Source organism: Choloepus didactylus, chromosome 1 (genome assembly GCF_015220235.1).
Source record: "Choloepus didactylus isolate mChoDid1 chromosome 1, mChoDid1.pri, whole genome shotgun sequence".
NCBI classification, from domain to species: domain Eukaryota; kingdom Metazoa; phylum Chordata; class Mammalia; order Pilosa; family Megalonychidae; genus Choloepus; species Choloepus didactylus.
In genome coordinates, this window is record NC_051307.1 from 121,758,761 (window position 1) to 121,778,556 (window position 19,796).

Below are 19,796 nucleotides of genomic sequence, written 5' to 3' on the forward strand. Positions count from 1 at the left end.
GTGACCGAGGATAAAATATCTTGCTCTATACTATACATCTTCAGAGTAGCATGTTGCAGTGGTTAATTAGCACTCATCATTAAATGTTTGTGAATAAGTGAATGAAATGAATGGCTGTGAATCAGGGGACTCTAGGGTTGACCGAAGGTTACAGGAGTTGTGCACAGGCTATGTCAGTGAAGGTTCCTGAGAGCAAACGGGGCTCACAGAGCCTGGGTGAGGGTGGGGGAGACAAGATTGGGGAACAGCAGGAACCAAGGAAGCTCTGGAAGGAAAAAACAACAACAGAAAAACAGGAAGTAGGAAACAGTCTCTGGCTGGGTCAGTGAGTCAGGGTATTGCTGCTGCTGGGGCTGCTTCTGCTTCTGCTCAATGAGCCCAAACCAAACCTGGCAGGTCCCCTTGCTCCTTGATATTCAGCCCCCCTAGCCTATAAGGTGGATAGGATGGTGGTGGAAATATCCTGGACAGATCTCCTTTTGGCTTGGAGACCGCAGCCCCAAATTGCCCTCTGTTCCAAGAATATGCACATTTGGGAAGAGGTAATTCTCTATAAGACAATGGAACTATCAGAAAAGATGATGGATTCCGGGTATCCCAAAATGACCTAGGTGACCTGGACAGTAATGTAAATATAGAAAGATCATGAGGGAAAATCTGGGAGAGCACATTGGTATGCAAACTTTACAGAGTAGTCCTGCTTTTATTAAAAGCATTAATGTAAATTAACAAGAGCAATAATATTACTATAGAAAAAAAACAGGCAATAGACATGAATGGAGCATTCTCAGTAAAAGGTACAAATAACCAATAAACATGGAAAAAATAGTACTCAGCATTATTGATAATCAAAAATGCTGATTAAAACAAGACACTATTTTAACCTATCACATTTTCAAAATTATAAGCAAGATAATTCTTAATACTGGAAGGTATTTCTTCAGCATCTCAGAGAGCCTCAAAAATGATTATAAATGTTGAGCTAGTTTTCCACATGTAGGAATCTATCCTAAAGAATCTAGAGAGCTAGACAAAGACTGATATCGACAGTGTTCATAAGAGCATGATTTATAAATGACAGAAATATCCGAAAACATCCTAAAAGCCATAAATAGATGAATAGATACATAAGTGATTGGAATATTCCACAACCATTCCAAATGATATTTTAAAGAAAATTTAATGATGGCAAAAAATGCTCAATTTATACATATATGTTCAGTGAAGTAAGTAAGATTCTAAACTGTACAGCATGATGTTAATTTTATAATAAACCTTTGTTTATGTATAGAGAAAAGTAAAAAAGGAAATACATCAAAATATTAACAATGGGTGTGGGTGTGGGAGATATTATAGGTGATTTTATGTTTTAAATTTTTTTCTATGATCTCCAAGTTTTTTTCAGTGAACATATATTACTTTTACACTCAGAGAAAAAGAGAAAAATTAAAAAAAGATTTAATATGTCTGATTAAAAAAATGTGAAATGCATATTCAGCTAGATATATAATAGGATTTCTTAGTCACTTTTTTTCTTGACTTCTCTGAAGATGTGAAAGACCTGGAAAAAAAAAAAAAAGTCCAGCAAATATCTGAGGAAAATAGAAATAATTACATACAGAATCATACTACCTCTAAAAGTTACCTTTGGCAATCCATAGCTTAAGTTCACCTTTAAAAAATATATGGCATTTTTTTTTTTCTATTTTATTCCTCTCATGCAGGGAGGCAGAAATTAAATTGGAGGATCATTTAAAAAATTTTATTTCTAGTTATAATTAATAGAAGAGACCTATTGTTTTTAGGTTTGTGCCAAACATTTTAATGATGACACTTGAGGATTTGGGGTGCAATTTTATAGCCTGCTGCTTCTCAACCATACACATTATGATTTCTAAAGACAAGCTTGCAAAAGTATAGTTACTTGTGAATAATACATATCAATTCATCTGTGACTAATAAAACTTGAGAAGGAAGGGGAGGAAAGAAGGTTTTCAGACTTTCAATAACATGCTTGTCTTAAACTTGCCAAACTCCTCTTAGGCAATGTTCTGTTTGCTCAGAGGGCCATGTGCTTAATTGTAAAAATCTGTCAGTTTCATAAGATTCAAAAGACATCAATCATTTCTTTCAATAAGGAAGGAGTGACAAGGCTGTGCAACTCCTATCATTAGGAAAAGATGTACTCACAAGAGAAAAATGTAATCAAGGGAGAGCTGAGCAAGTATAGATTACAGAAGGAGTTCCAGACTATAATTTCACCCCCTAGGCCTACTTTGGGCTGGACTATTATATTTTTCATTTCATGTTGCTCTGGGTGTGCAATAAGACATTGTGTAACTCTGTCAGTCTGGTGGGTGCAATATCCACTAAACTTTTTAAAGTGGTCATCGTTATTAACAGTTTGGTGTATGTGGAGCGATTGCTTCCTTCAGCCTTGGCAGGAGGCAATATTGTGTAATAAGGCTGGGGCTGGCCCATATTAAAAAATATCTTCCCAAAGGGCTGCTATTCAAGCCACATGACAACTGGTTCTTTTTTCTTAAAACTTTAAGTGTACTGAAAATGGCAAAGATTGCTGGATTTGGACAGTTCCATGAATGGGATGGGAATTGTCTATGTTTTACTCCTGATTTCTGAATTATACCAAGCTTGGGCTTTCGGGTCATCAACACACAAATTCCAGTTTCCTGCCTTTTAAGGTGAGCGATCTGAGGATGTTGTTGTACTTTTCTGAGGCTCAGTTTCTTACCTGTAAATTGGCCATGATACCTACTCAAGGGTTGCAGGAAGGTTTAGAGATGACGCCAGCAAAGCTCCTACTTCTTGTTTGTATCACCTCGGGCAAGTTATTTCAATGTTTTGGGCCACTATTTCCTTATTTGTATAATGGGGCCGATAGTTGTTAGTAGCTGCAATGGGCGAGAGAGATATTCTAGGCAAAGCACTTAGAACGATGCCTGGGCATGTGGCGACTCAAGAGTACCTGAAATTATAACAATAGCTACTGAACATTCTCTAGGTTGATGGGGTCGGGATGTGAAACTTTGGGAGAAGAGAGAATAGAAATCCGGGACAAGGAGAGACGCCTAGTGGTTGGAGCCTTCCTGCCAGCCGCGGTAGCGACCAGTCTGAGCCGCGACGCACCCAGGACCGGGCACCGCCTCGCTCCACCCCTGCGAAGCCAGGGCGAATCCGGGCGGCGAGTTCCGGGCGGCGGCACAGCGCAGAGCCCCCCTCCAGCCCTCCCTCTCTCGCTTCCCCAGCGCCTCCAGCTGTGCCACCTGTGCCTGAGCCCCAAAAGTCCGCTGAGGCCGCGCCGGTGCCTCGGGCTGTCCTCGCCCTGCAGGTAAGAGACGCACCGCGGCGCGGGCGCTCAGGGCTCCCCGGGGAGTCTGGTTTCCGCTGCTCTCTCCCTTCGTCCCTCCTCCCACTTGCCCGGGCAGCTGGCCGCTTCCCGCCCAACTTGGACAAGACCTTGGCAGCTGCGTCTGAAGCAGGCGCCAGCGCCGCTGCTGCCTGGCGGGATCAACCTTCTCGGGGTCCCCGGGGGCCTCCTGGGCACGCCTTTGGGTTCCCGTTCCTTCAGCGCAGAGTTGAGCTGGGTGGAGGCGGGGATGGGGTGGGGGCGGGGCGCCTCTGTAGGATGTAAGTTCCCCTCGACGCTGGGTTCCCGGTGCAGTACGTCTGGTGCTCCCAGGCCATCTCGCATGCCCCTGGTTTGCGCCGGGCGCACCGACTGAGCCTCTGCATGCGCTGTGGGTGACAGGGATGGCGGGCGCGTTGGGACCAGCATCCCGGAGCAACCAGGAAGTGCTGCATTCCGAGAGTCGAAGTTGGCCAGATGCACAGTTCTGGGCGTGTGGCCACACAGCTGCTCGCCGCGGGACCCAAGATATGATGACGCCGAGGGTGGGGCTAGGGCAGAGGGCCAGGAGCGGGGCGTGTGTAAAGGGCTTGTTCTCGTCGCTCCAGATTCAAGGTATTTGGAACAAACGTCTCCGATTTAGGAGCGCGGTCCTCCACGCCTTCCACTGGATTTTGTGACGCCCTCCAGAGCTGCCCTTGTAGAAACAGTCGAGATCTACCGCCACGCCTGTATTTGCTTCTCGTGATCTCGGATTATTGGCTTTTTTTTTTTTTTTACTTCTTCTGTAAAGCATTAAATGCAAGTAGATTCTTAAGTAACGCAAGCGTTGCTGCATTTGATCATCCCTTCCTCTCTCCCCAGAACGGGAAGTTCCGTTAACTTTATCAGCCAGGTCTGCCAATTTCAGTTCAGATAACCCAGACTTTTGTGGCGTGTTAAATGGGGTTAATTATGATGGTGCACTTAAAACTTAAAGAAATGAAAAGAATGTTTCAGTTTGAACTGTGAACAGATGCCACCTTTACATACTGCATATTTGACTAAGAATCTAGTTCAGTATTAAATGTTTTGTAACATACAAATGAATTTGTACACAGCTTTTAGTGCTGTTTGGGGACCTTTTCATTTATTGTATGAGTTCCCAATCTGTCTTCTCAGGATCCAGGACAATTCGCAATCCATATAAAAAGTATGAGTAGTTAAGGCTTTGGGGAAAAATTTGTGTTTACCATGTTTATCCCTGATGTCAGAATATTTATGAACTATGATGATACCTGCTGAATAACACTCATTTAGACTTATTGATTCATGAGCTGGATAGTGGGAAACTACTTCTTGGGGAGTTGTCTGATTATTTAGCATGTGTTTCTTAATTTAAAATGATAGTTGTAAGGTTTGTTTACCTTTAACTCTTTTTTTATCTTCATTTTATTGAGATATATTCACATACCACGCAGTCATACAAAACAAATCGTACATTCAATTGTTCACAGTACCATTACATAGTTGTACATTCATCATCTAAATCAATCCCTGACACCTTCATTAGCACACACCCAAAAATAACAAGAATAATAATTAAAGTGAAAAAGAGCAATTGAAGTAAAAAAGAACACTGGGTGCCTTTGTCTGTTTGTTTGTTTGTTTCCTTCCCCTATTTTTCTACTCATCCATCCATAAACTAGACAAAGGGGAGTGTGGTCCTTATGGCTTTCCCAATCCCATTGTCACCTCTCATAAGCTACATTTTTATACAAGTGTCTTCGAGATTCATGGGTTCTGGGTTGTAGTTTGATAGTTTCAGGTATCCACCCCAGTTCAGGTATCCACCCCAATTCTTTAGAACTTAAAAAGCTTGTCTAAATTGTGCATAAGAGTGCCCACCAGAGCGACCTCTTGGCTCCTTTTGGAATTTCTCTGCCACTGAAGCTTATTTCATTTCCTTTCACATCCCCCTTTTGGTCAAGAAGATGTTCTCCGTCCCATGATGCCAGGTCTACATTCCTCCCTGGGAGTCACATTCCATGTTGCCAGGGAGATTCACTCCCCTGGGTGTCTGATCCCACGTAGAGGGGAGGGCAGTGATTTCACCTTTCAAGTTGGCTTAGCTAGAGAGAGAGGGCCACATCTGAGCAACAAAGAGGCATTCGGGAGGAGGCTCTTAGGCACAATTATAGGGAGGTCTAGCCTCTCCTTTGCAGCAACCATCTTCCCAAGGGTAAATCCTATGGTAGAGGGCTCAACCCATCAAACCACCAGTCCCCTATGTCTATGGTCATGTTAGCAACCATGGAGGTGGGGTAGGCCAATACCCCTGCATTCTCCACAGGCTCCTCAAGAGGGCTCTACATATTTTTTTCCTTGTTTTTTTTTTTTTTTTAACTTTTTTCCCTTTTTAAAATCAAGTGTATGAAAAAAAAAATTAAAAAAAAAAACATACAATAAAAGAACATTTCAAAGAGACCATAACAAGGGAGTAAGAAAAAGACAACTAATGCGGTCGCAGTTGACTCGTCTGGGGGAGGGTGGCGGCCGGTTGCTAAATCCTAGGCTTCCAGGATTGCTCCGAGGGTACCGGCGGCGGGGGCTCTTTCCCGGAGGCGAGGGCGAGGCGGGGGACTTGGCCAGGTCCCCGGCGGGAGGCGTGCAAGTATGGAGGGCGGCGAGAAAGGAACAGGCGGGACACGTTTCTTTTAGGATGATGAAAACCAAGAGAGAGTTTATTAGGGGAGAGTACAAGTTTATATCGGGCGGTTTAGAGGGCGGGGTAGCTGTAAGGGTTAAAGGCTTGGATTGGTTCTGAGAGGGCGCGGAGGTTGATTGAAAAGGGGCGAGAGTTGCTCCTGTAACGGTGTCCGGCAACAATGTATGCGCACCGGTGGTGATGGGAGTTGCGCTGGCAACGGGGAGTGTCCGGGCAAGATAAGGGGGTGGGGAAAAGGCGGTTCCCTCCGGCAAGCCTCTCCTAACATTTGGTATATTTTGGGTGAGGAAATGGGGCCTGCCTCCGGCCTCACTTTCCCAGGCCCGGGGGGGCTGTAGAGGGCGCACTCACCCGTACCCACTACCCTCCCCAGGGGTGGATCCGGTCCCCCAGCCCAGGCCCGCCAAGTTAAAGCGCGTAATCAGTGTCCCGCATTTCCCCCTTCTTTTCTAATTAAAGGAAGAAGCTTACCGGAGAGGTCCGCTAAGGGATGAGGGAAGGGGGAGGTCGGGGAGGGGAAAAGGGGTTGACGGTGGCTCAGCGAGGCTGGAGCTCGGCGTTGGTGTGGCGCCCGGGCGCTCGACAGGGGCCTTGCTGCTTGCGGGATGGACGAGGGTGGGGGGTTTAAAGTTGGAGGTTCAGAGAAGCTGGAGCTCGAGGTTGGTGCGATGTTCAGGCGATCGAGAAGGGCCTCGTGGTCGGCGGGTTGACCGGTGGCGGTGAGGTCGCGGAGGGTTGGTTGTCATCTCGGAGTAGGGAGCGTCAGAGGTGGCGAGGATGTCACGGCCCCATAAAATTTGGTCTATGGTGTGTAGAAATAACGGGCGGAAGGTGCCTGAGTGGCCCTCTTCATCCTCCCACTTAATGGGCCTTATGGCCTGAAGAGAGGTGGAGGTACCAGTGGCTCCCACTACCGAGGGACCATCGAGAACCATGCACATGGTGGCATACTGAGCGGGCATGCAAGAGACCTCTGCCCCTGAATCGAGCGTGCCCGTGTACCATTGCCCCTCTATTCTTAACTTACGAGTAGGCTTTTCTGGGGTGATAGGGACTGTCCAGAGAAGCGTTTTACTGCCGGTGAAGTGATTAGCTTTATTAGAACCGGCCGGCACGCTGCCTCTTAGGGGCGGGGCTGAGGCTTGCCCCGCTTGGAGTTTAAAGCTTGCTCAGTGCCCTGGCGCTGACTGCCGTCAGGGCACCAAGGATAGCAGAGGTTTTTTAAGCTATTCTTGCCAAGATCTCTGGGGCTGCTCTTGCAATCGCGCGCCCAGTGATAGCCACGCTGGCAGCGTGGGCAGGGAGTGGGAGGGGGGCGCCCATTGCGCTGCATGAAAGGCGGGCGGCTGATTTCTGCATTGGGGCACTCCCGTGCAAAATGACCGCTCTGCCCGCACTTAAAACAACCGGTGGTGGCGGCTAAGGCGGCAGTGACAGCGCTAGAGACAGCCTGGGCTAGGGACGCGGCAGCTGGGTCAAAGGCACTGCAGGCGAGAACCCAGTCATCTAGACTTTTTTCCCTCAAGGGGAGAATGGCTTGCTTACAGGGGGGGTTAGCCCCTTCTAGAATGAGTTCTCGGGTGAGAGCTAGCTGGGCTTGGGGGTTGCTAACTTTTCTAGCGCAGGTTTCTTCGACTCTGGATACGAAGGTGGCGAAAGGTTCGTTTGGCTCCTGGAGGAGCTTGGTAAAGCTGTCAGGTCGACGGGCAGAGCAGTTGGCAAACGCGCGTAAGGCGATGCCTCTGAGGATAGTCCAGAAGGTGGCAGGGACATTAATATAAGCAGACGCATTTAGAAATGCTCCCGTGCCTAAATAGGCTTCGGGGGGATGATAGACTCCAGTGGCTGCGTCTTGCTCACTTTGCTTAGCTGCTTCCGCCTGGAAGTGAGCACGCCAATCAATAAACTGGCCGGGGTTAAGAATGGAACGGGCAAGCGAGGCCCAGTCTTGGGGGATGCAAAAGTCCATGCCGAGATCCTGCAGTATTTGGGAAGCGTATGGGCTACCCAACCCGTCCTCCTTGACGGCCCTGCGAAGCTGCTTAATAGTATTAGAGTCAATGGGATACCAGTCATACGGTTTCTGTGGTGTGGGGGTAAGGTTAAGAGGAAAGCAGTGAAAGGCACGAGAGAAAGGAGGACGCGCTTGCAGAGGGCTTGGCGCGGGAGTGGGGGTAGGGGGAGCGTTGCCCCAAGGGTTGCCTTGAGGTGTAGAAGGCAGCCAGGGGTTGTTAGTCGGCAGGGTGGGAGGAGCGGCGGCAGCTGCCGGTAGCGGCTCCGAGGGGGAGCTCGCCGGAGGGGGAGGCGGAAGTGGGAGGCCCCAAGCGTCGCAAGACGGCGGCGCGGTGGGAGTGGCTAAGGCATAGGATGGTGGACTAGCTCCGCCCTGTGAAAGGGTGGGGCCCAAGGCATAAGATGGCGGACTAACTCCGCCCTGTGAAAGGGCGGGGTAAAGCGCATGCGGTTTCCGGCCCAGCTTAGGGCTGACGTCATCGCCGGAGCACTTCCTCCCCTCGATGGAAGAAGAAGGAGGAAGTTCGCCATCTTGGCGAGGCTTAGTATTGCTTTGTTTTTGGGGGGCGACTTCGAGCGCGTTGTTAATTTGCTCGACTAAGGATTCTGTGTCCGAATCGTGGTCTACATTAGTATCGCTGTCTGAATCTGTTGGCTGGGTTGATAGGGCCTCCTTGGATTTAATGGGGCCTCGATCAGGGGGAAGGGAGCCTTGAAGGCAGGAGCGGACGGTTATTAAGGTGGGGAGCAAGCCGGGAGGGAAGCGTTTGCTCTCATGTTCCATGGCGTTGGTGACCCGATCAATAAGGCGATCATAAGTAACAGGGTCCCAAAGATGGCAAGTGGTGAGCCATGGGTTAAAGGGCAGCAGGAGGTCCCAGTATACCTGCAGCTGCCGGACAGACACTTTACAGCGATGTGTGTCTAGGAGACCCGCCAGAGCGCGAACTTGGGGTGCTTGGCGTGCAGATAGACGATTACCCATAGCGGAGTGAGAAAAGAGAAAAAAAGGGGGGTTGATTATTGAGTAAAGAAAATGAGGTAAACTGTGGCAGCGAGGCCGAAGGAGATGGTGAGAATGGAAGGCAGGAGCCTCTAGTAGCGAGAGCAGTTTGGGGGGGAGGGCGGTTGCAAAGAGGCACACCGCGCGAAACAAAGAAACAAAGACACAGAGGACCACAGCAAAGTAATGGAGGGGAAGAGGGAAAGCTACTGGAGGAAGAGTGTTAGGAGGAATGTGGGGATATAGGAAGAGAAGACGAAAGGTAGTCGGGGGTAAGAGTTAGGTTAACGCGGGAAAGGAAGAGCGGCCCGGGCGCGGAGCGGCGTGGGAGGGGCGGCTCCGCGGGGCGGCGAGGGAGAGGCGGCCCTTACTTTGCAGGCGAGGAGAAGGGGAGCTGGAGAGGCGTCCGGGCGAGCAGGTGGTTTTACTGGACCGCTGCGTAGAGAGGACTTTTAATTCCAGGTGCCCCACGTTGGGCGCCAGTTGCGGTCGCAGTTGACTCGTCTGGGGGAGGGTGGCGGCCGGTTGCTAAATCCTAGGCTTCCAGGATTGCTCCGAGGGTACCGGCGGCGGGGGCTCTTTCCCGGAGGTGAGGGCGAGGCGGGGGACTTGGCCAGGTCCCCGGCGGGAGGCGTGCAAGTATGGAGGGCGGCGAGAAAGGAACAGGCGGGACACGTTTCTTTTAGGATGATGAAAACCAAGAGAGAGTTTATTAGGGGAGAGTACAAGTTTATATCGGGCGGTTTAGAGGGCGGGGTAGCTGTAAGGGTTAAAGGCTTGGATTGGTTCTGAGAGGGCGCGGAGGTTGATTGAAAAGGGGTGAGAGTTGCTCCCGTAACGGTGTCCGGCAACAATGTATGCGCACCGGTGGTGATGGGAGTTGCGCTGGCAACGGGGAGTGTCCGGGCAAGATAAGGGGGTGGGGAAAAGGCGGTTCCCTCCGGCAAGCCTCTCCTAACATTTGGTATATTTTGGGTGAGGAAATGGGGCCTGCCTCCGGCCTCACTTTCCCAGGCCCGGGGGGCTGTAGAGGGCGCACTCACCCGTACCCACTACCCTCCCCAGGGGTGGATCCGGTCCCCCAGCCCAGGCCCGCCAAGTTAAAGCGCGTAATCAGTGTCCCGCAAACTAACCTAAGATAACTGCTTTACTTCCAACCTGTTCCTACTTTACCCCAAGAAAGTTACCTAATATAGCAACATTTCTGTGAACTTGTTCCTACTATATCCATCAGAAATTAACAGACCATAGTCATTCCTGGGCATCCCCAGAATGTTAAATAGCTTATCTGTTCTTCTTGGATTATTGTTCCCCCTTCCTTAATTGCTCTCTATTGCTAGTTCACCTACATTCTACATTATAAACTATTTGTTTTACATTTTTCAAAGTTCATATTAGTGGTAGCATATAATATTTCTCTTTTTGTGCCTGGCTTATTTCGCTCAGCATTATGTCTTCAAGGTTCATCCATGTTGTCATATGTTTCACGAGATCGTTCCTTCTTACTGCCATGTAGTATTCCATCGTGTGTATATACCACATTTTATTTATCCACTCATCTGTTGAAGGACATTTGGGTTGTTTCCATCTCTTGGCAATTGTGAATAATGCTGCTATGAACATGGGCGTGCAGATATCTGTTCGTGTCACTGCTTTCCGATCTTCCGGGTATATACCGAGAAGTGCAATCGCTGGGTCGAATGGTAACTCTATATCTGGTTTTCTAAGGAACTGCCAGACTGACTTCCAGAGTGGCTGAACCATTATACAGTCCCACCAACAATGAATAAGAGTTCCAATTTCTCCACATCCCCTCCAGCATTTGTAGTTTCCTGTTTGTTTAATGGCAGCCATTCTAATTGGTGTGAGATGGTATCTCATTGTGGTCTTAATTTGCATCTCTCTAATAGCTAGTGAAGCTGAACATTTTTTCATGTGTTTCTTGGCCATTTGTATTTCCTCTTCAGAGAACTGTCTTTTCATATCTTTTGCCCATTTTATAATTGGGCTGTCTGTACTATTGTCATTGAGTTGTAGGATTTCTTTATATATGCAAGATATCAGTCTTTTGTCAGATACATGGTTTCCAAAAATTTTTTCCCATTGAGTTGGCTGCCTCTTTACCTTTTTGAGAAATTCCTTTGAGGTGCAGAAATTTCTAAGCTTGAGGAGTTCCCATTTATCCATTTTTTCTTTTGTTGCTTGTGCTTTGAGTGTAAAGTCTAGGAAGTGGCCGCCTAATACAAGGTCTTGAAGATGTTTTCCTACATTATCTTCTAGGAGTTTTATGGTACTTTCTTTTATATTGAGATCTTTGGTCCATTTTGAGTTAATTTTTGGGTAGGGTGTGAGGTAGGGGTCCTCTTTCATTCTTTTGGATATGGATATCCAACTCTCCCAGCCCCATTTGTTGAATAGACCATTATGACTCAGTTCAGTGACTTTGGGGGCCTTATCAAAGATCAGTCGGCCATAGATCTGGGGGTCTATCTCCGAATTCTCAATTTGATTCCATTAATCTATATGTCTATCTTTGTGCCAGTACCATGCTGTTTTGACAACTGTGGCTTTATAATAAGCTTCAAAGTCAGGGAGTATAAGTCTTCCTACTTCGTTTTTCTTTTTTAGAGTGTCTTTAGCAATTCGAGGCATCTTCCCTTTCCAAATAAATTTGATAACTAGCTTTTCCAAGTCTGCAAAGTAGGTTGTTGGAATTTTGATTGGGATTGCATTGAATCTGTAGATGAGTTTGAGTAGAATTGACATCTTAATGACATTTAGTCTTCCTATCCATGAACATGGAATATTTTTCCATCTTTTAAGGTCCCCTTCTATTTCTTTTAGTAGAGTTATGTAGTTTTCTTTGTATAGGTCTTTTTCATGTTTGGTTAAGTTTATTCCTAGGTACTTGATTTTTTTAGTTGCTATTGAAAATGGTATCTTTTTCTTGAGTGTCTCTTCAGTTTGTTCATTTGTAGCATATAGAAACATTACTGACTTATGTGCATTAATCTTGTATCCCGCTACTTTTTCTCACTCAGAATTTCAAATATATCGTGCCACTGCCTTCTCACCTCCATGGTGGCTGCTGAGTAGTCACTACTTAGTTTTATGCTGTTTCCTTTGTATGTGGTGAATTGCTATTCTCTTGCTGCTTTCAGAACTTGCTCCTTCTCTTCTGTGTTTGACAGTGTGATCAGAATATGTCTTGGAGTGGGTTTATTTGGATTTATTCTATTTGGAGTTCGCTGGGCATTTATGATTTGTGTATTTATGTTGTTTAGAAGATTTGGGAAGTTTTCCCCAACAATTTCTTTGAATACTCTTCCTAGACCTTTACCCTTTTCTTCCCCTTCTGGAACACCAGTGAGTCTTATATTCAGATGTTTTATATTATCTATCATATCCCTGAGGTCCGTTTCGATTTTTTAAATTTTTTTCCCCATTCTTTCTTTTATGCTTTCATTTTCCATTCTGTCATCTTCCAGGTCACTGATTCATTGTTCAACTTCCTCTAGTCTTGTACTATGAGTGTCCAGAATCTTTTTAATTTGGTCAACAGATTCTTTAATTTCCATAAGATATCTATTTTTTTATTTAGTCTTGCAATGTCTTCTTTATGCTCTTCTAGGGTCTTCTTGATATCCTTTGTATCGCGTACTATGGTCTCATTGTTCATCTTTACTTCTTTGAGTAGCTGCTCTAGGTGCTGTGTCTCTTCTGATCTTTTGATTTGGGTGCTTGGGCTTGGGTTATCCATATTGTCTGGTGTTTTCATATGCTTTATAATTTTCTGTTGTTTTTGGCCTCTTGGCATTTGCTGAACTTGATAGGGTTCTTTTAGGATTTGTAGACCAATTGAAGTCCTTATCTCTAATTTATCAGATCTACAGCTTCGTGAAGTACACTTTCTCTAACTAACCAGCAGGTGGCGTCCACGAGCCACCTGTTCTCCACAAGCCAGTTCTCCCCTGCTTTGCCTTTGTGGTGAGTGGGGGAGAGAGTCTTGTGGGGTCCAATTGGTGTACCAAGCTTGCGTGTGTAGTTGGTGTTGCCCGCCCTGTATATGGGGTGTGTTTCTGGGTGGTCAGGGAGCGGGGGGTGGCTCTAACAATCTAATCTCCCTGGTGATCCTGGAGTTCTAAAGCTGCTGCAATAGTCTAATCCTTCAGTTCAGTCCTGCCACAGTTTGTCTCTGCCATTGACCCACAAGTCCTTGGTAGTGGTGTATGGCTCCTGAGAGTTACAAGTGAGTCCCTCTTCCAGGACGTGCACCCCCTGGTCCTCTGTTGAGGGATGACTGTGCTATGTCACAGGTGAGTGCTGTCCCCCCAGGGCAGTTCTGGGCTGCTGGGCTGTGTAGAGAGGCTCCTAGTCTTCTGAAATGATGGCTGAATGGGGCTTTGTTAATTCAAACTGCTCCACCTTCCCAACTCTGGGACAATCAGCTGAGGTTGCAGGAAAGGCTAATGTCCACGCCCAGTTTTGTGGTGTGTGCATGTTATTTGAAGCACTTCCGTCACACTGGGTTGTCTGGGGCAGCTCTGGGCTATGGGGCTGGCGATGGGCAGGAGTGTTTCTTGTCCACCAGGATGATGGCTGTAAGTGGACACCCCCCTTTTCTTGGGAAGTTGTGGTGTTTAGTGAATTTTCTCAGCCACTGGATTATTGCCTTTTGTCTCAGAGCTCTCTTAGTTCTGCTCTTGTCTCAACCTGCCCAAATTGCAAGTCTTTGATGCTTTCTGTATTGGGCTTCTTAGAGTAATTGTTTTAGAAAAAGAAAAAGATTAAAAAAAAAAAAAAAGCGCCCTCCTCAGGGATCTAATGGGTTATTGAAATGCTAAGAGACAAAGCAATTAGGGCCATTAAGGAAAGGTCCACAGGGCAGAGACATCAGCTTTTCTTTGGGATTTGCATATGAGCCTCAGGGCCTGAGCTCTGCCCTTCCCCTTTCTATGTTCACCAGAACTCCAAAAATCCTCCGCTTTTATTTTGGAGTTTTTCGTACTGTTTTTTTCCATGCCTGTCTCCTCTCTGCTGGGCTGGCTGCTCTCAGATTCTCTGGTGTCTGGTCTCAGTCTATCTATGGTTGGAGTTTGGATCAGTGGAATGAGTTTCTGATAAGGGCTGCCACTGCAGTTCTCCCTTCTCCTTCCCGGAGCTGACAGCCCCTCTTCCCACGGGACTGAGCCTGGCAGGGAGGGGTGCGGGTCCCCTGGCCACAAAAACTTACGGATTTTGCTGATCTCAGCAGTTCCACATTTTCATGAGTGTTGTATGAAGTATGCCCAAAGTCCGATTGCTCTGTGGTGTCCAGTCCACGCAGTTCCTGGCTTTCTACCTACTTTCCTGGAGGAGTAACTAAAACATACAGCTCACCAGTCCGCCCTACCTTTAACTCTTAAAGGGTTTTAATAATAGCATTTCCTTGATAGAAAGCTTTCATTTTCTCATTAAGCAAGGTAAGAGTTTTTTCTCATAATTTTAGAGAAGTGCACTTTTAAAGAGGAAAGGTGAAAAGCCATTCCCAAACTATGTCTAATAAGTCTTATCTCCATCAGAAAAGGTCTAATAAATTACTATCTGAGGATAAAAGCTTGTAACTATTTAAATGTGTATATAAAGTTATTGTGAAGTGTAACTATCAAGTGGGAGGAACAGGTAAGGAAGTTCTTGTTGGATAGTTTCCTTCTCTGAATATCTAACAGAAAGGTAAAAAGTCAATTTTGTCTCCTTTAGCAGTGCTTAGCATCTATACAAATTAAGCTTGAGCTCAGGTTGTGGTACCTTTTTAGTAACTAAAAGTACTTTTGATCAAGCTAGCTTCTGGATATAGTATTTCCTGTCCACTCCAGGTGTTTACTAAAGTTTGATGCCAAAGGACCAAACACCTAAAATATGGCTCTATAAACTTGCAGTTAGGCTGACTCATAGTGTCAAGAGAGAAGCAGAAGCCAAGGAAGGCCTGGTTTTCTGTTTACAATCCTTTAGGTCTTAGCACTACAGAACAAAATTTATCGTCCTGCCGGGATATGGCTAAATATTGTTGCACAGTTAAAATAGGAAACTCATAACCTGAATTTCTCGTATGTCTGTGGCATTTCTGATTAGGAAGGGACTCATACAAACCATTGTATCTTATGCTACAATGGGAATGCATTCCGATAGGGTCATTTCCCTGAATTCAATGTAGAATCTGGATCCCAGATGTTTTAGTGCTGGATTATTAAACAACAGTATATGTTATGTAAGTGTTCCATAGCACCACAATTTTTTTTTTTCTGTTGTGAAACTTTCTAAATTCTTATATTTATCGAACAAACATTTTAGTGCCAGAATAAAATGATTTGTTAATTTAATAAACACTTATATGGTGCTTATTTTGTGCCAGGTACTCTTCTAAGCATTTATGAATCTGGGCACATGCAATCCCCAAAACAACTCTGTGAAGTAAGTAATCTCATTATCGCCATTCAACAAATCCAGAAAAATATAATTGAGATTTCACTCTCTTCTCCACCAACAAATGAATTGTTTTCAAGTTTTTATCTTCTTTGTCTTGTCCTCCTCCTGAGACATAAATAATTTAACATAATTGCAATCATAATGCAACTCAGCTAATTCAACTCCATCACTTTCCAGGAGAGGAAAACTAAGGTGGAAAGTTGTTATGTCCAGGGATGGAGTGTCTGGGGCAGGGTCCTAGAGACCCTCTGCTGGGTCAGCTGTTAACCCTTGCTGGGCAGCTTGGGATGGGGGACATGGGAGGGTCTGGAGAGGCCAAGGTGTGTATTTGGGGGGCTGGGTTGGTATTTGCCAATTGGGAAGCAAGGGTTTCAATATTTTAATAATCAGTATGGCCAAACCAGATCCAATTGGCTACATAAAGGCCCAGTGGCTGACAGAGCAGAAGCTAGTGGCCAACTCTGGGCCACGTGAAGTGTTGCTCTGGACTCCAGAATTCCAGATTCCTTCCCTAATTGCTGCTAATGCCTGTGACCTTGGGCTCCTCTCTGGACGAAGGTAATATTTTATTATGCACTCAATCATTTTTTGAGCTTTATAGATCTAGAGTTGGGACTTTTTGAAAGGCTCTGATGCACAAAAGAAAATCAGCCAAGAAAAACACGGAAATAAAAATAACTTTGTTTAGTTGGTTCTTTTGTTGAAAGAGGGAGAGACTTCTAAGGGCATAAATTTATAAACTTTATACTAAGAACAGGAAAATAAAGGTTCAGTACTCAATGTCATTTGTCAGTTCTTAATAAACAGCCTCAAGTTTCATTGCCACCTCTTACTAATGTCTTTTGAAATGTCAAAAGCAGTTGAAAATGACCTTTCCCTTGGTGTAACTTGAAGTGATCTTAATGTTGCTTAAACCATTGCTAATTGTGTGGGGACAATAAGAAACAGGGCACTCTTAGCCCTGCTATGGGTCTTCTTCATAGTAATTGAGTCTATTTTGGTTTATACTGCCTTTAAATGGATGAGTTTTATATGTAACACTTTAAGAGGATCACTGAATTTGCAATTTTTTGTTTATTTATCTGTCTTTTTTATGATAGGGTAGAGTGCTTGAGGTCACAGACTGTGTTTTTGTCATTTTTGTGTCTCCAGGGACCACTGCAGTTTTCAACAGGTGTAAGTTGAATGAAAGGATGCATTTAGGATAAAGGAAGATGGTGTGATTTACTTTATTCAAAATATATCAGATATTTTCAGAAAAGAAGTTTTTTTTTAACTGTTATTGCTTTACGTATTTGTTGCATTGTGCTATTTAAATATTTAAAAAAATAAATCTGTAGATGTGGTGTGGACAGTCTGTGGTATTTTGAATTAGCAGTTGTGCTCATTTCATTGGCCTTTGTCTGAAGTGTTTTCCACTCAAGTTCTGAGGAAGGAGTCCTTTGAAATAAGAAGGTTGAATAGTTGGGGGCGGCAGGGGTGGGGGTGGGGGTTCCATGGCTTGAAGCCTAAAAACAATTCCAGGTGTTTGGAGCAGTGATATTGTGAAGATGCGGAATCAAAAGTAGGAACTTGGGTAAAAGGGGGCTAAGAGTAGGGAACAAAAACAAGTTGAAGCTAAGGTTTTAGTTATTGTTATTTGAATGTCAACATTATTCCACTTTGAAATAAAAATGTATGAGCTAGAGTAGAGGTGCATGATTTGGGATGGAAGTGTATTTTGAGTATGATTAATTGTGATGTCAAAAAGATTTTTTTTAAGAAAGGCAAAAAATCCAGCCAGGTAAAAGGTAAAAACACTTGTTAGGATATTGTAGATGGTAAGTATTTCAGAGCTATGAACATGAAGCAAAGACTTGAACCCTAGCCCTTACTCCAACCCCAGTCTCAACTCCAAATCTGCCATTGTCTTGGCTGGATATGCAGGGTGATGTCACAGTGACTGAGCAAACCAGGTTGTGAAGTTTGTGCCCGACAGGGCCTGCACTGGGAGAAGTGGAAAAGGCCCTGAGCCTGGCAGCCAGAGAGCTTGAATTTAGATCCTGAGGGTTCCAGCACTGTGTGGACTGAGACAAGTATCTTCATTTTTCTATGCCTTGGTTTCTCCATCTGTAGAAATGATACCTAGCTCACAGGTTTGTTGTGAGGACTAAATGAAATAATTCCTGTAAAGTGCCTAGCAGAGAGCCTGGAATATAGAAAAGACATAATAAATGTTAGGTTCCCTGCCATCGTGCACCCTCCTTCCCTCCCCACCCCCAATCCAGCAGGAGCAACACCCAAAAATCACCAAACTGGAATTAGTACTAGACTTCAAAATGAGGCCCTATGAAAAATGTGGGAGGAAGGAATTAATTTTTCCCAGGAGGAATTCTTGATGAGAGTGAGGTTCCATGAGACCCCAGTGGTGAGAAGTAGTATGAAGACTTCTGGCAACAAAGCTGGTTGCAGCCACAGAGAGTGAACTATATGCCTTTGGTAATTGTAATTTTAGGGTAGGCGTTTTGACTTTAGTCAGATAATTTTACTTTAGTTCATCATGTTTGTAGCCTAACATTTAATGGAAGAAGCATGATTCATTGTTCTTTACCAGTGGGTGTATGCACAGAGATGTATTTCTAAAATATATTTATAATTAAAAAGCAATAGGGTGTACTCTTAGGGAAAGAGTGAATTAGCTCATACTATGTAGTAAAAGCACCCCTCCCATTGTATTCTTTAGCTTCACATTGAATGGGAGTGGGGCTTCACTGGCAATATCAGCTTTGCAGAGGTGTGGTGAATAGCCACGTAAATCATGGGTGGAGTGTAGACGGTTCATCAGTATTCGAGCCCAGCAGTCTTCAAACTCCTTGTCTCCAAGAACCGAATGCGCTTTTCTGTAAAATCTCAGTTTTTGAAACACCTAAAAGCAGAGCTGATCTGGACAATTCCTGGATGGGGGACAGTGGCCAGCTGCTTGGCTCCATCTTCCCTCCCTGCCCCACCTCTTGCAGAAGCTGCCTCTTCGCTGCTAGAACCTTAGACCTCCTTGGTGCGGATGGGAGGACATTGCTATACCTACATTATAGGGAAGAGAAGACTAAGACCCAGTAGGGAGCAAGGAAACAGGCAGCAAACTCTTTTTTTTACAGCTAGTGATGTGCTACAACTGGCTCATACTGAGAACTAATTTTTAAATTTTCAGTAATTTTGTGAGATGGTTGTTAAACATGCCATTATTAAAAATTAAATGATCTTAAAGTTCAAGTTCTGAATTTATATTAAATAAATTACATTGAAAACAAAAGGTTATGAATACCAAAATCCATCAATTCCTAATTATTTTGTTATATTTGCTATTATCTATGTTCTTGAAGTTGTTTACATCCGTTATATCTGTATATGGTAGAAATACTATAACCAACTTCTCTTCCCAACTGCAGATTCAGTGATCTCATGTTTGTAACATGAAATCAGTTGTGGTGGGAATATTTATACCATGGAAATTGGCAAACACTACACTTAGGGTTTCTACCCCACTCCTGCCTGGTTGTTCAACATTTGCCAGCACACTCCCAACTTTTGCTTATGTGGGACATCAGAGCTTCCCCACTTTCTCCATCTTTCTCTTTGAGACTAATGAGATTTGCCCAGTTCTTTTTCTTCAACTGCTATAGGGGTTCTGAATTAGGGGGTATGGTAGGGGGAAAGAAATATGCTTACTTATGCAGTTTGTATCTATTTTTTCTTTTTAGTTGGCTGGTTGATTCCAAATATTTTAGATCTCGACATTCAATATAACCCATGATTATGTTCTTTTGTAGAAATAAGATTCTTCTGACCTTTTTTTCCCTGCAAAGATCCTGTCCTGCTTCATCCCCCAATCACAGTAGCTCTAAGGTATGGGGGAACAAAATCACTGAGAACTTATTAAAATACAGATTCCCAGTTTCTACCACTAACCTTCTAAATTGGGATTCTTGGGGTGGGGATCTCAGGATAGTATTTTTTAAATGCAATTTCATTGAGATATACTCACACACCATATAATCCATCCACAGTGTACAATCAGTGGCTTACAGTATCATTTAGTTGTGCATTCATCACCACAATCAACTTAAGAACATTTTCATTACTCCAAAAAAAAAAAGAAAAAAAAAAAAAGAAAACTAAAAATAAGAAAATAAAAAATAAAAGTAAAAAAGAACACCCAAAACATCCCATACCCCTTATCCCCTGTGCTGGTTTGGATATATTAT

The 19,796-nt window shown here is 44.7% G+C and overlaps 2 protein-coding genes across 5 annotated transcripts in view; one reads left to right on the forward strand and one right to left on the reverse strand.

Annotated features, from left to right (window-relative positions):
- Nucleotides 1-2,215: 2,215 nt before the first annotated feature.
- Nucleotides 2,216-3,836, reverse strand: LOC119538022 (translation initiation factor IF-2-like). Its single transcript, XM_037840715.1, has 2 exons — nucleotides 3,478-3,836; nucleotides 2,216-2,912 (listed from the first exon to the last, which is right to left on the reverse strand). The coding sequence occupies exons 1-2, from the start codon at nucleotides 3,794-3,796 to the stop codon at nucleotides 2,836-2,838; spliced, it is 396 nt and encodes a 131-aa protein (XP_037696643.1). The 5' UTR covers nucleotides 3,797-3,836; the 3' UTR covers nucleotides 2,216-2,835.
- The window catches only part of PLD1 (phospholipase D1), a 234,676-nt gene continuing 217,884 nt past the window's right edge, over nucleotides 3,005-19,796 (forward strand). For 3 of the 4 annotated variants that reach the window (XM_037840674.1, XM_037840664.1, XM_037840681.1), the window contains exon 1: nucleotides 3,029-3,349. The gene's annotated coding sequence lies outside the window, so the exon portion shown is untranslated. Of the gene's footprint in view, nucleotides 3,350-19,796 lie in introns of all 4 variants that reach the window. The other variant, XM_037840656.1, reaches the window with a different exon arrangement.

Bases quoted from the DNA above. Each gene is read 5' to 3' on its own strand.
- LOC119538022 (XM_037840715.1), bottom strand. From the start codon at position 3,796: ATGCTGGTCCCAACGCGCCCGCCATCCCTGTCACCCACAGCGCATGCA. The intron at 2,913-3,477 runs GTCTTGTCCAAG...CGCCCATTGCAG, and splicing joins CTTCAGACGCAGCTGCCAAG to CTACTAACAACTATCGGCCC.